The sequence below is a fragment of the Salmo trutta genome, chromosome 16 (genome assembly GCF_901001165.1).
Source record: "Salmo trutta chromosome 16, fSalTru1.1, whole genome shotgun sequence".
NCBI classification, from domain to species: Eukaryota; Metazoa; Chordata; class Actinopteri; order Salmoniformes; family Salmonidae; genus Salmo; species Salmo trutta.
Window position 1 is genome coordinate 49,131,874 of NC_042972.1, and position 14,895 is coordinate 49,146,768.

The 14,895-nt window shown below is 43.2% G+C and overlaps 1 protein-coding gene and 1 long non-coding RNA gene across 2 annotated transcripts in view; both read left to right on the top strand.

Annotated features, from left to right (window-relative positions):
• Positions 1 to 14,895, top strand: part of LOC115150925 (kazrin) — a 148,945-nt gene that overhangs the window by 18,855 nt on the left and 115,195 nt on the right. The window contains exon 3 of the mRNA XM_029694763.1: positions 11,368 to 11,525. Coding sequence (XP_029550623.1) covers positions 11,368 to 11,525 — 158 coding nt within the window. The remainder of the gene's footprint in view (positions 1 to 11,367; positions 11,526 to 14,895) is intronic.
• On the top strand, positions 10,133 to 10,877 carry LOC115150926 (uncharacterized). Its single transcript, XR_003867179.1, has 2 exons — positions 10,133 to 10,217; positions 10,437 to 10,877. It is a non-coding gene; the product is annotated as an uncharacterized LOC115150926 (long non-coding RNA).

Below are 14,895 nucleotides of genomic sequence, written 5' to 3' on the forward strand. Positions count from 1 at the left end.
CAGCAGGCTCGTCACGTATTCTCCCCATAGTCCGGACTCTCCAAAGGACCCTAATTCAGCCACTGAATTTGATGTGCCTGATTACATTGGTGGTGTCTTTGTAGCTGTGTAGTTCCTATGGGTCCTCTCTAACAAGCTCTATTTACCCTGACTTCTCAAAGAGAAGAGCCCTTATCCTCATACGCTTTCTTCTTCTCAGCTGGAAGAAACACACAGATGTCTATTTTCTTCTCTTTCCTTCAGCATGTGCCACTCCCATCCTTCCGACATTTCTTCTTCATCTTTTGTCTTTCATATATAGTAGAGTAAAACAGACTGTTGGAACCGAGTTTCCGTTATGCTTCTGGGCTGGTAGGCTCTGTGTTGTGTTGTGTTGTGTTGTGGGCGGGCAGCATAAGGATGGGGGATGCTAATGTTAGCTGACCTTCGGCTGAGGATCGGTCCAGATCGTTAAGTTGGCCTTCCCTACCACCTGACCTCTTGTACAACCAGACAGACGCTCCTCTCACTTCCCTCTCAGTACATGTCTTCTCGATGAGAGACACCTGACCTCTTGTACAACCAGACAGACGCTCCTCTCACTTCCCTCTCAGTACATGTCTTCTCGATGAGAGACTCCTCACCACACTCATTTGTCATTCATTTCAATTAGTCTGTGGGCTTTCTGGGCCTGAGTGGATGCACACTAACGTGAGTGTAATAATACTAAAAGCTCTTCCAGCCCAGGTAGTGCGGAGCATGCAGCCAGACCTTTGGCATATTATCAAAGGGCCAAAGGAGACTTTTTAATGTGCTGCTCCGTCTAAAGCTCAAGACTGAAAGCGGCGAATCCGAGCCTGCTCCTAGTGCTGCTCACTGGGTTGTCTGACTAGGTGGCAGGCACACTGATCAAAGCCACGATGGGCCTGTGGAGGGCACTCTCCTCCAGGCTGCCTCGAGCTGCTCTGCTCCTGCCGCTTTTTCACTCAGCATCCTGTTCTGTACAGCTCGGTCCTACTGCTGTCTCTAAGCACAACCTTAGGAGACCCAAATGCTGACTCTCTGCGATAACGCCCGCGTCTGGAGACGTAGGTTTCACTGGACGGTTGCCTGAGGGATTGTGTGGCAGATATTGAGGTGGATCTGACGTCTTGATTTGTAATGCATGCGATAGTTGATGTCAGTCTGTTTTAAATTGAAATGATGTTATATTTCGCTTTGATCTACTATTTGATCAACAAGCCCTTGAAAATAGACCAGATTTGATGATTTACACCACGCCCATGCTCATATAGTAGCCTACCATGCCACAGAACTACCAGATGGTGGCAGTGTTGATTTGTAAAAGTCAGGCGGAATCTCTGCACACGGGAGTGTATGCTGAAATAAATGATGCAGTGCACAGACTATTTAAGGGCCCAACTCACCTTCCCCCAGGTTTACCTGCTACCTGCTGGAACAACAGGTCAGTAACAACAAAACATAGTAATAAATCCCACAAAGCTAACCAGAACCAACTGTCTGTTGACCTTTTAAGGATAAATCTGACAGATAGAGAGAGAGGTCAAGCCTCATAGGTCAAACTCTTATTTGTGGAATTTCGGGTCTGGGGGCCATTGGTTGACATTTTACAGAAGGAAATGTTGTTGAATCATAGTGACAGCTATACTGGTATGCTCTGAAATCACCCAGGAATTGTTTAAGCAATTCAATCTGCTTACCATGTAGAATTTGATCATACTTAAAACAAATGTAGAAAAGTCATGACATATCAAGGTGCAAGCTTTGATTTAGTCTTAGCTATCCACTTCTGTGAACTTGTATTCTCTTTTGCTTGCACATCAGGTTGAGGAGTTCTGTGCGTGCCTATCCGCTGGGCGTTGACGTCAGTTCAACGTCTAGTGTTGATTTACATTTGGTCGAGTTGTCAACTAACGTGAATTCAGTAAAACGTTTCACCATGTCCTTGGATTTAGGTTAAGCGTACTTTTTAACTCTGCGTTGTTTGGAAAGAGCTTGTAAGTAAGCGTTTCACGGTAAAGTCTACACCTGTTGTATTCGTCGCATGTGACAAGTACAATTTGATTTGAAAAAAAGACAAAATGCCCTTATGTTGATGACTTTTTGCCAATCCAATCAGTTTTCCACATTGATTCAACATCATCACATAGGTTGTTATGGTTTAAATGACGTGGAAACAACGCTGATTCAACCAGTTTTTGCCAAAGGGGTTGTATACCCAGAGAGAAGTGCTAGAATATTGTAATGTCGGGTCCTCACCTGAACGCACCCTAGCATGATTAAAGCATAGCTTTTTAATGTATTTCCTATTCAAGCAGAACCCTGCTGACTGAGTGGGCTGTATCACGTGAATATTTAACATCACTGAGGGCTGAGCACAGCTGATGACTTCTACAAGATGTGACAGGGGTTTTAACCTTGTGCGTTGGACGTGAACACTGAACTACTACTGCTGTTCAAGAGAGACTGGATTGGCGTGATCCTCAAAACGTGTGTAAATGCTATGGCTTTAGTTATGTTGTGATAGTACGAGGATAAGGAAGTGTTGCAGTGCCAGTGCTGCCTGCTCCTGCTGGCATCAAGACCCAAGAGTGCATAAGGGAGGATGTAGGTTCTGGTTCTACCGTCACCATAGCAACCAGCACTGAGATATGCTGTAAAAGTTTCATTAGAAATGTAAGTGGAGTTTTTTTCCCCTTCTTCTCGCCTTCATTTGAATTTTGATTACTGCGCCTGTTGAAATACTTTTGAGTTTCTTGAAGGAGGGATAAACCTTTTTTTCATCAGCCCTCATTGTTGAGAGTAGGAGTGGGCGGGTGTCTTTGTGGGCTTATCGTGGGTGAGTGCTGAAAGGGCTGAATAACTATCAGTATAATTAGTTGGACCCCCACAAGGGAAACTAAGGGAGCTACTTTAGTATTTATTTGCTGAACTTGAAATGCTTTGATACATTTCAGTTTTATACACATTTAATCACATTCAATGTATACTGCTACATGTTTAAGGAATATAGGGAAGACTTGAAGAGGATAGATTGCGTTGCCATTTGAGTCTCCAGTACATCAAGAAGTAAAATAAAACAATTTAAAATATGCAAATGCAATTCTTGTTTTTCACTCCCTTGGTTACAAAAATGTTGATAGAATGCAGAACGTGGTCAGTGGATTGGAATTGAATAGACACAGCTGTATGGCTCAGTGAAAACAATACATATAAGAAAATAAGATTATCAGACTTTTACAGTGAAATTTCAAATAAAAGATGTCTTTGAGATGCACTATTTATACAAAAGTATGTGGACACCCCTTCAAATTAGTGGATTAGGCTATTTCAGTCACATCCGTTGCTGACAGGTGTATACAATTGAGCACGCAGCCATGCTATCTCCATAGACAAACATTGGCAGTAGAATGGCCTTACTGTAGAGCTCAGTGACTTTCAAAGTGATACTGTCATAGGATGCCACCTTTCCAACATGTCAGTTTGTAAAATTTCTGCCCTGCTAAAACTGCCCCGGGCAACTGTAAGTGCGGTTATTGTGAAGTGGCAACGTCTAGGAGCAACAACACCTCAGCCCCAAAGTGGTAGGCCACACAAGCTCACAGAATGGGACCGCCGAGTGCTGAAGCGTGTTGTGAGTAAAAATCATCTGTCCTCGGTTGCAACACTTACTACAGAGCTCCAAACTGCTTCTGGAGGCAAAGTCAACACAATAACTGTTCGTCGGGAGCTTCATGAAATGGGTTTCTGTGGCTGAGCAGCCGCACACAAGCCTAAGATCACCACGCACAATGGCAAGCGTCGGCTGGAGTGGCGTAAAACTCGCCGCCATTGAACTCTGGAGCAGTGGAAACTTGTTCTCTGGAGTGATGAATCACGCACGCTTCAACATCTGGCAGTCCGACGGACGAATCTGGGTTTGGCAGATACCAGGAGATCGCTATATGCCCCAATGCATAGTGCCAACTGTAAAGTTTGGTGGATGAGTAATAATGATCTTGGGCTGTTTTTTCATGGTTCGTGCTAGGCCCCTTAGTTCTAGTGAAGGGAAATCTTAACACTACAGCATACAATGACATTCTAGACGATTCTGTGCTTCCAACTTTGTGGCAACAGTTTGGGGAAGGCCCTTTCCTGTTTCAGCATGACAATGTCCCCGTGCACGAAGCGAGATCCATACAGAAATGGTTTGTCAAGATCACATTTCCCTTTCTCCATTGAGAGGATTGGTTGTCCAGACTAGGTTCCAAACCCATTGTGGTGCAGTAAGACCCAACTGCTCTCTACATGCACGGGTAAGCTCCTATTTTACTGAATAAGGTTGTTCATCGTTTAAGTGCAATATGATTGCAATTTGAAGGTCCTTAACGTAACAAATGGTTTATACACATGTATCCGCTGATGTTAAGAAATACATGAACAAATGCCAATAATTCATAAATAGTTGACTGAGTTTCTAAGAAGACTGTATATCATTCAAATATAACCAGAAGTACATGTATAGCTCATTCAAGAGTTTTCTATGTAAACCCCTGTAAGGACCAGATTTCGGCTGTATACGAGCACGTCTTTGCACCTTAAAGTCAGCTCCACTAAAGCCTCTGCTGTGTATGCTGGGCTGTCAACACTAGGCTTATGCTGCTAGTGCTGTTCCCTAACATTACAACAAACACTTACAGTGTGTATTTAAAAAAAATAAACGTTCCTCATTAGTAAAGGATGTGTCGATAGTAGATGTATACTATGATTTATTAATATGATTTGTTCATGTGCGAGTGTCAGCGGTGTGCGTTTTAGTATATTGTGGTCTGTATAGAGTATGTGAGTGTTTCCCGTTTGTCGCTTTGCAACACATTTGAAGTGTTGTGTTGAGCTGGTGATTGGAACAGAAGGTTTTGTTCTACACAAACCAAAACAAGACTGTTGCGCCATAGGAATCACACATCTGATAAGGACACAAGGAATCTCTGCAAGCTGGTAGGCATGGAGCAGAGCGAAGCAGGGGAACCCAAGCCCTGCATGTCTGTCTGTCTGTCTGCCAGTCTGTATGCCAGTCTGTATGCCAGTCTGGGTGTTTGTTTTGGATAAACTGAGGCCTGTGGACTCTTCATATTCTTGATTCTGTGCAACACAAACAATGACGCACAGAATTCCAGAACCTTGTTTAGTTCCTTTTTTAGATCAGCCTCCTGAATCCAGTGGCTGTCAGTGCTGTGTTTTTATATCCTTCTCCACCCACAAAATAGAGCAAATCTAAGCTTCACACACACACATCTCCATCTGCTAAGCATCATCTTTGTCACACAGTCACACATCAATGTTGAGAGTGACAGGATCAGTTGCTTTCTGAGGAATTGGGGGACCATGGAATGAGGCTTACCAAGGTGAAGTATTTGTCATTCTATCCTCAGAAAGGAAAGATTTTGGAGCCAGCACTGTGGTCAATGCATAGTAGGGTTTTGGCAGCTATCCCTATTGCAGCAAGGATTTACTTTTGCAGAATAAATGCAGTTATTCTTTGAGAGATCTACAAAGTCTATTTGATTCTTTCTATCTCTAAGGGGACACTTTAGCTCTCAATTAGATATATTGTTTGGAGCATGGTTTTGAGAAAAGTGTCCAATTTCTCTGGAGAATTTAGATGCATAGACAGTCAGGGGATGAATTGCACCCTTCCATGGATACTGAAGCAGAACAATGTGGCAAACAATAAAATTACAGGCCTGTGTGGACGCTGTTAGATACCGTGCGGGATTGGGTTATTTTATGCAAAGCAAACCTCTGAACTATAATGGATCTGTCCAAATGCCTGTGTTTGAGCAGCTTTACAATTAGCATTACAGTTGCAAGCTTTCCAAAGCCTCAAAATGAGCCTCAATTTCTCCTCTTTCTGAAAGTAACAGATCATGTTACTGTATAGCCTTTAGTTTAGATTCAATACAGGCTTTGTTCTCCCAACATAATTGTGTTGGGTGCTTTCCTGGCATCGGTGCAATTGAGACGCAGCTGAGTGGCATTCTCTTGGTGGTCTCAGAACCTTGGAGACCTCTCATCCATTGATGCAGCCCTGGGCCTGAGGTTTGAAGTGTGATCCCAGCAAACAGGAGACGTCCTGAGGACATTCAGCGACGTTCCAATTAGGTCCTTTAAGGGTTTTGGTGTGACGTTATCCGTCTGACGTTCTGAGAACATTGTAGGAACGCTGTGTGATGGTCCCAAGGGAATGTTTTCTGGGGGACCTTTTTCTTGTTCCCATGAACGTCCTTGGGACGTTGTGTCAATGTCCCCTGAAGCTCCCCTGATTGTTCCAGGTGTCCCAAACCATTATAAGTAATGAAATGGTATCTGGTTTTAAGGTAAGTTGTACACTGTTCAGCTAAAATAGTGTACAAATCTTAAATCAATGACAGTATGTTTACATTTGACAATATCAATATGACCCCACCTGGGATTTAAACACACAACCTCTGCATTTGGGGTTTGTTGATCTTTCTGCTGTGCCACAAAGGCTGTAGAATTCCAGAATTCCCTACACAATTACTTATAACACATCTCTGCACAAAAGAGTGCCAACTGCACTGCTATTTTAATGATCAGTTAATCTGACTTCTCTCATTGATTTCATTGACTTATTTCAGCATTTTGAGTTTGTGTTTTTTGTTTAGTTTTCTAATGTTGGTGGGGCTTGAATGTTACTCAAGGAATCACTATGATAAATATAATTGTTTTTAACATAGCTGACATTTACCTTGATGTGCAAAGTGTAGGAATAGGACCTACAGGTGAAATCAGTCATTGATACAGACATAGTGGGGTAGCTGGAAGATCGGAATCCTGTGACCCACAATGTAATGTATGTCAAATTGTGTCAAATATGTGTGTTAAAAGCACTGTTAGCATTGCCAAAAGACAAAGAGCTGTGAATGGATCAGAGTGTCACCAATCAGAGCCTCGATGGGCTTGGCAACAGTAACAAGGGGGGGATGTGTAATGAAACTATGGTCTGTCTGCCCTAGCTAGAATTTTTTTTACATTTATTTAAAAAATATATATATTTTTTAACCTTTATTTTACTAGGAAAGTCAATGACGGCCTAGGAACAGTGGGTTAACTGCCTTGTTCAGTGGCAGAACGACAGATTTGTACCTTGTCAGCTCAGGGATTCGATCTTGCAACTTTTCGGTTACTAGTCCAACGCTCTAACCAATAGGCTACGCTGCCACCCGAGACCATCGGGTGATGTCCCCGGGAAAAACTGGGAACAAGACAAAACCTACAGGGGGACCATGACCACTATGGAAATCTTGGTGGGGCAAACTCAACCCATTTTTTTTTAGATACATGCCAGCAAAGCAACTATACAACGTTATTATTTTATTAGGCCAATGTGGTCTAAAAAGGAAGGAAAACACAGTCACAAGGATCCACTTTTATAGACCATATACCGGTGCACAGACAACGCATTTCACGAACACAACAACTCTCGCAATATCATCTGGAATTACATGGGTCTATTACTGAATTTTATGATGAATTATAATTTTTTTAAATGGGAAGAGACTGTCACTGGCAAATATGGTTACAGACCCAACAACATGATATAGAATCCCCTCCTCGTGAAGAAAAGCACATGAGCTAGTTATAATACACGAAGTAAGCAAAACAATGAAATCATTCCAACATTTCCTAAAATGATGAATAAGAAATACATGAGATAGAGGGACCAAATTCTTTTTACGTTGTTTGCAAACTGATATGTGACATGAATGAATGCCAAAATAACATGCAAAACAGGCACACAAAAAAAGACAAAACCTCCAGGAGATCATGACGCAACGTCCCAAGAACGTCCTAAAAACAACCTCGGCACAAACCTGGAACTAGAGAGAACCTCCAGGGGACCGTGACACAATGTCCCAAGAACGTCCTAAAAACATCCTCGGCACAAACTGGGAACTAGTCGAAAACCTCCATGGGGACCTTAACACAACGTCCTGATGAGTTTAGGCAACGTTTTGTGACGTCTCTGGGACGTCCTAACGACTCATTATTGTTTGCAGGGAAGTCCTTAGAACTTCTTTTAAATTGCCTTGGCAGTAGACAGGCTTCTGAGACTGTACCACAGCACCAAGGCAGGGAGGGATCCCCAAAGCTGCTGAAGAATTGAAACACTCATCTTTATTTCTCTGCACCAGCAGAATATTCTTATTTATCTATATTGCAGGGCTGGATAAGAAGGATTGGGTGAAAAACCACAATCATTACCTTTTAAATTGGTTAGTTTTGCTATTACACCGTAGCGAAACAAATCTGGCTCCCATAGGAAACACTATGCAGATTGGTATTTTAACAAACATCACAAAACACAGAAATGAAGTGCGAAATGCCCCTCTAGAGCTATTACATGAATAAGAGTTAACTGTTTTCTTTCAGTTCTATGATTCTGCTGTTGACTGGTCTCATTACAGTTCATTGTTGATGCCATTGTGTCTTTTGAGTGGCTCTACAAACCCTGTAATGAGCTCCCCTCATCTGTTTCACATGTGCTGGAAAAAGTACCCAATTATCATACTTGAGTAAAAGTAAAGATACCTTAATAGAAAAGGACTCAAGTAAAAGTGAAAGTCACCCAGTAAAATCCTAATGGAAGAAAAGTATTTGGTTTTAAATATACTTAACGTATCAAAAGTAAAAGTATAAATCATTTCAAATTCCTTATATTAAGCAAACCAGACGGTACCATTTCCTTGTTTTTTTAATTTACGGATAGCCAGGGGTACGCTCCAACACTTGGACATAATTTACAAACGAAGCATGTGTTTAGTGAGTCCGCCAGATCAGAGCCAGGGATGTTCTCTTGATAAGTGTGCCAGGGAGTACTTTTGGGTGTCAGGAAAAATGTAAAAGTACATAATTTTGTTTAGGAATGTAGTGAAGTAAAAGTTGTCAAAAATATAAATTGTAAATGAAAGTACAGAAAACTACTTAAGTAGTACTTTGAAGTACATGTGTATATGTGCCATGTGGAGGAGTACTAGACTGACACTAACCCAACAATGCTTTGGTGATTTCATTGACCATCCAGTTGATCCTTAAGGAACATTTATGTAAAAAAAAAAAAAGAGGAGATTTTGTATAAAAAAATGCTGAGGTAAAATTACTGAAAAGTGTGCAAATGGGTAGCTTTAATGTCTATATTTGGATATAAAAATACCCTTGTTATAATACAAGGAACATCAATTAGGCCTTTTTCAGAGGGCTTTCTGAAAGACAAAACGCTATTGACTTTAAAGATGTATGCTTGAGCAAATAGTGAAGGGACTAGACATTTCCCTATATTTATAATGATATAAGCTATGTAGCGCTTGCTGAGAAAGGGCAGTGATAACATTTCTCTCAGTTATGCTTATCGAATGCTTGAGTTCACACATGGTCAGCTCTCCAGGTGATTTGAATGCTTAGGCAAGGTATTCAATCATTGATCTGAAAACAAGCGTTGACATTTCCTCTACTGTTGTACTCTCTGTAGAATAAAGGGGCGTGTATTCATTTCCATGCTAATTCCTTGTCTGCTTTGCACTTGCTGTGTGAATATGATTACATGTGAAGCTAGGAACGTGTGCAGGAGAGCACCTCGCCAAGTCCTTTGAGGGCCGCCCATGTTTTCATTTCTACCGGGAACTTAATGGATCAATTCATGTTAGTGATTTCCCAGAGAGTGTACACATCTGTTTTCCCAGATGTAAACAGTCGTTTATCAAAAGCGTAGAATGAAAAACCAACAGACCCTGTGGCCCTCAAGGACCGGAGTTGTGTACCCTGGAGCTACACAAATGGAAGGAGCCACCGGCCTTATGAGTCTAGAGGTTGTTACAAAACTTTACTTGAAGTAAAGAAGAGAAGTGGAGTATTATTCTAAGATGGTTTTGTAATAACCTACCTTCAGCTTGTTTATCTTCTATGTGAATAGTGGAAACCTATTTGAGAACTGCATTTTCACTCTATTTTTCCATATTGAAGTTGGATTGTTATAGAATTGCTTTTTTGAGCTGAGCTGTCTCTCTCTCTCTGTCATTGACAGAATGCATTGAATGGAAATACAAAGTACAGCTGAAGGCGTGTCTGTTCTCCACGTCTGGCAGAATGTCGTTTTCAACAGCAGCGTTTTATTACACTGCAGTGGGTCTGCCCGCCGCCCGTCTTTCAGCCAGAAAGAGGTACTGTACACCTCGTAAATGTTGAATGTCAAATTAGAATCCATTCGTCAACCGGTGCCATAAACATTACATTTTTCCCTGCCTCTGATTTGATGTGTGCCACTTCCTGCCTGCGGGGCTGTGTGCTCATAAACATGTCTCCCTGGCTGTGTGAAGCTGTTGCAGTTCAATGGAATGCTGAAAGGTGGGAGCATAAATCTTTCATCATTGTGTTGATAGACTGACCTTGGCTGTCATCGGTGACGGGGTCACACGTGACCAGTGTCCCTTGGTTCCACTTCCCTACGCTGACCTCTCAACCTACTCTGCAGGTCACCCTCCTCTTCACCACCTCATTGTGGCCTCCCACCACAAGGTCAAATGTCATCTGCTCTAATGTCTGATGTGCTGACCTGCTTAGACAAGCACAACCTCCTCCTCCTCTCACCCCTAGACAGCTACTATAGCCTGTGTGGTTTGCACAGCTGCCTATTGAAGTGAAGACCGTCATTATCCATCATACAGGACGTGGTCACATTAGTGCTCCCATCACAGGGGCTTGGGCCAGAGAGGTTAATGGAGCATTTACAGCCTCCACGGTTAGGTCTCTATGAAGTGAACATGGTGTGTTAGTTTCGAAGTGCTGCACATATTGTTGCTTCGACTTTAGTGGCTGAAAAACAAAGGGTTGCATGATCGCCGGAGCTTACAGCATGAACAAATGCAGCAAATGGGCTGGAGTGAGATTTGTGTGCCGGTAATGGACTTACTCTAATGATGCCCCCCCCCCCATGGTGACTTGAGAGAAAGGGATTAATGCTGAGAGGAGACCAGTGGAGGGAGCAGTGCTGTAGCTGTGGCCATGGGGATGGGAGCGATTATAGCTCAGCACTCAGAATGCAAATGGGGGAGATCAGCCAGGGCAGGGAGGGAGAAGATGGGAAAGCAAAGCCAGAGTGAGGGAAATCAGTTGAGCTGACAGGTCACCATGGCAATGGATGGAAAGGCAGACAGTCTTATTGTTGTAAATGTTGTGTGTCTTTTGTGTGTGTGTGTGTGTGAGTCAAATTAAATATGCATGGCCCTGAACCTTTTTTTTCGCTCACTCCCTTCCCTCCCTCCCTCTCTCTCTCTCTCTCTCTCTCTCTCTTTCTGTCTCACTCTCTCCTAGCGGTCCAGTCTCTGAACAGTCTGAATGACCAGATAGTCCACTTCATGGTGACCAGGCCCGGCACTCTGTCCCGGGAGGACGAGGCCTTCATGCCCGGAGAGAGAGACACCTTGAAGAAGTCCATGGCCCTGATGAGGCACCTGCTCATGGACGCACAGGTATTACCCCTGATCTCTAATCCCTGACCCCTGATCATTCACCTCCTTTAAAACCAGGGCAAGAGTCAAAAGGGAAATCAAGTCTCTGCTGTAGGAGCCTGCTGAAATACAGTGAGGCAGGATCTTTTCACAGCAATTGTATTTATTTATTTTTATTTAACCTTTATTTAACTAGGCAAGTCAGTTAAGAACAAATTCTTATTTACAATGACGGCCTACCAAAAGGCAAAAGGGCTCCTGCGGGGACGGGGGCCTGGGATAAAATAAAAAAAGCAATATAAATATAGGACAAAACACACATCACAACAAGAGAGACACAACACTACATAAAGAGAGAGGGCATTCATATTATGATGACTCATACTTGGGCTGTTAAGACTAGACTAGAGTATTTATAGTTAATTCACTCCAATTTCATTAATAAAAAAAATGGATTTCAACTGATGCTGTGCTGGACTATTTCCCTCCAAGCAAGCAAACTAAGAGAGGACTTGAGAGAGTTAATGTGCTCTGTTACATCAGTTGAAATCCAAGCAAGCAAACTAAGAGAGGACTTGAGAGAGTTAATGTGCTCTGTTACATCAGTTGAAATCCAAGCAAGCAAACTAAGAGAGGACTTGAGAGAGTTAATGTGCTCTGTTACATCAGTTGAAATCCAAGCAAGCAAACTAAGAGAGGACTTGAGAGAGTTAATGTGCTCTGTTACATCAGTTGAAATCCAAGCAAGCAAACTAAGAGAGGACTTGAGAGAGTTAATGTGCTCTGTTACATCAGTTGAAATCCAAGCAAGCAAACTAAGAGAGGACTTGAGAGAGTTAATGTGCTCTGTTACATCAGTTGAAATCCAAGCAAGCAAACTAAGAGAGGACTTGAGAGAGTTAATGTGCTCTGTTACATCAGTTGAAATCCAAGCAAGCAAACTAAGAGAGGACTTGAGAGAGTTAATGTGCTCTGTTACATCAGTTGACTTCTGCTCCATCCTTTCTTTTACGGACTGTTAAAATGACGTTTGCAGGTATCTCATGTAGTCCTAGAGTGTTTTTTCTTTCTTTCTGGAGATGATATAGCTTCTCCCAGGGAACGGGCACTGACAGGGCAGCTATGAGCGAAGTAACTCTATGCAGGACCTGGGAGAGACAAAAGTCAAACAAAACGGAATCGTCCCCAAATGTCGATGTTTGAATAATTGAATGTCACCGCGTTCAAAGGGAAGCATAAATAATGTAATGGGCTCTCAGTCTTTTTAAACTGTCAATTCAAGTGAGCTTTCATTAGCCCCAACCCCCGCTATGACAGCATCAGCTCTGCAGATATGGCCATAATGTGACTCGGACCGGCTCACGGATTACAGTACGCATAACCCAAGGCCCCAATATCATGCCAAGTACCCAACAGTGCACATCCATGCTGGAAATTGTCTCCAATATGGAAATACACTGCCTATCTTCATTGTTGTTGTAGAGGGGAGTCTGGCCATGAGCTAATGCATTGTATTATTTTTTTCTCCGTCTTCAATATGTATGGAAAATGCTTGTTTCAGTCACAATGCTTTCCATTGCCTTTTCTAAACAGTTATTTCCTGAACATAATGATCTCCTTCCTACATCAGAAGGGACTCTATATGTATAATATGTGAGGAAGTTCTATAGAAGGAAGTAGTCCAACAATCCACATGTATCCCCTGGTTTGCCTTGGACCGTTTGATAATTCATCTTTACAGTTTGTCTTACCCCTGAATCGTCTCATTCCTTTTCTGTTCTTGTTTTGCTAGATGTTCGCCGGGACTTGACATAGTGATGGATTTGGCTCATCCTTTAGTCACATCACACACATACATGATGAATATAGAGCCCCCTCGCCGTTCTCCCCGAGATATTTGTCTGAGACGCTGCGGTGTCATTGATTAAAGAGAATGTAATTCGGCAAAAGGCCATCGCCTTCCTCCTCGGCCCGATCGTATGCAAGCCGGAGTGAAAGATTGCTAGCCCGCAGTCAGTTTCTCTGCAGCTCAACAATATAAAACTGTACGGGTGATGGATGAGCAGGGGCCTTCTGCCATGAATGGACTGCTGATTATCTGGGTGAGAAGTTAGTAGCAGTTCAATGTTAAGTGAAGCGTCTTGTAGCAGTCAAGTTGACTAATTGTCTACCTGTTGCCCTGGCTTTGTGTCCCGTAGACCCACTATCTTGACTTGCACCCGTTTCCCCCCCCATGAGGCGCATCCTGTCACCTGAGCCCCCCCCCCCATGACGCCCTCTTCTGCCCTGTCAGTTGTAGACACACAGTAGAGTAGCTATAGGCGGCCCCTGTTTGACTGACAGCTGCCTGTTGCCATGGCAGTGAGCTCTGCGTCCTCTACAGGACCTTCCCTTCATTTTGGAACGGTAGGCAGGCTTACACATCAGTCTGGGCAGCTCTGCTACGTTCTCCTCCCCTCCGGGCACAGTAGGACCTTTCTGAACTGCGCTGCCCAATGCTCTGTTTGGTCAGTCATGATCACCGTGATGACATCCTCACATCCGTGGTGTTTGACTCTATACACGGAACCTCGCAAAATGGGATGTGAGAAAAGTCAAGAGACTATTCTCAATTTACCTACACAGGAGCAGTGCCTGCCAGCCTGTCTGCCAGCCTGCCTCCCAGCCTGTCTTCCAGCCTGTCTACCCAAAGTGTTTTGCATTCATTGAGGGTAGAGCAGCAGCAGGCAAAAATTTGAAATCAGTCTCTCCCCCCCCCCCCCCCCCCCATCCCACTCTCTCCACCCGTGTTAGCCGTCAATCTCGGGGTAAGTCTGAACCAGAGTTCATCTAGCTGACAGCAGGGCTACAGCTGCCCCTCTCAGTCTAATTGGTTCTGTGGCAGAGCCAGACTGGGCTGTTCTGGTGCCCCGCAGAACCTTAAAGAGCCGACACACCCTCACCTCGCCGCCCTCCAGCCTGCTCTGACATCATCACCCGCTGTCACCAGCCCGGCACAGCCCTGCGCCTGCTCTCACTTCATCACCCATCATGTTGTGGGTCATTAGATCGCTAACGCTAATTAGTGCTACTTGTGGTTGAGGAACGTGAGCGCCAGACATAGGGCTGCTGAAGGAGCATATCTGTCACCAAAAGTATTCCCGTTTCTCATTAAACACTGTATCATAGTGATGACATCTGTTTACTCCATCTTGTTGGGATTCATAAAGTGCTAAAGAACAGAATTAGTCACGAGCAAATTATGTGAAATAAGCAATATTGACTTTTTGTTTTCGAATATTTGGTTTGACTGCAAATAAATGAAACCAAAAAACTATCGGATCCGTTTTAACTCTTAATTTCTCAAGGCAAAGTCCACTAAAAGGCAGATTTATTTTGGGAGAAGGGATTT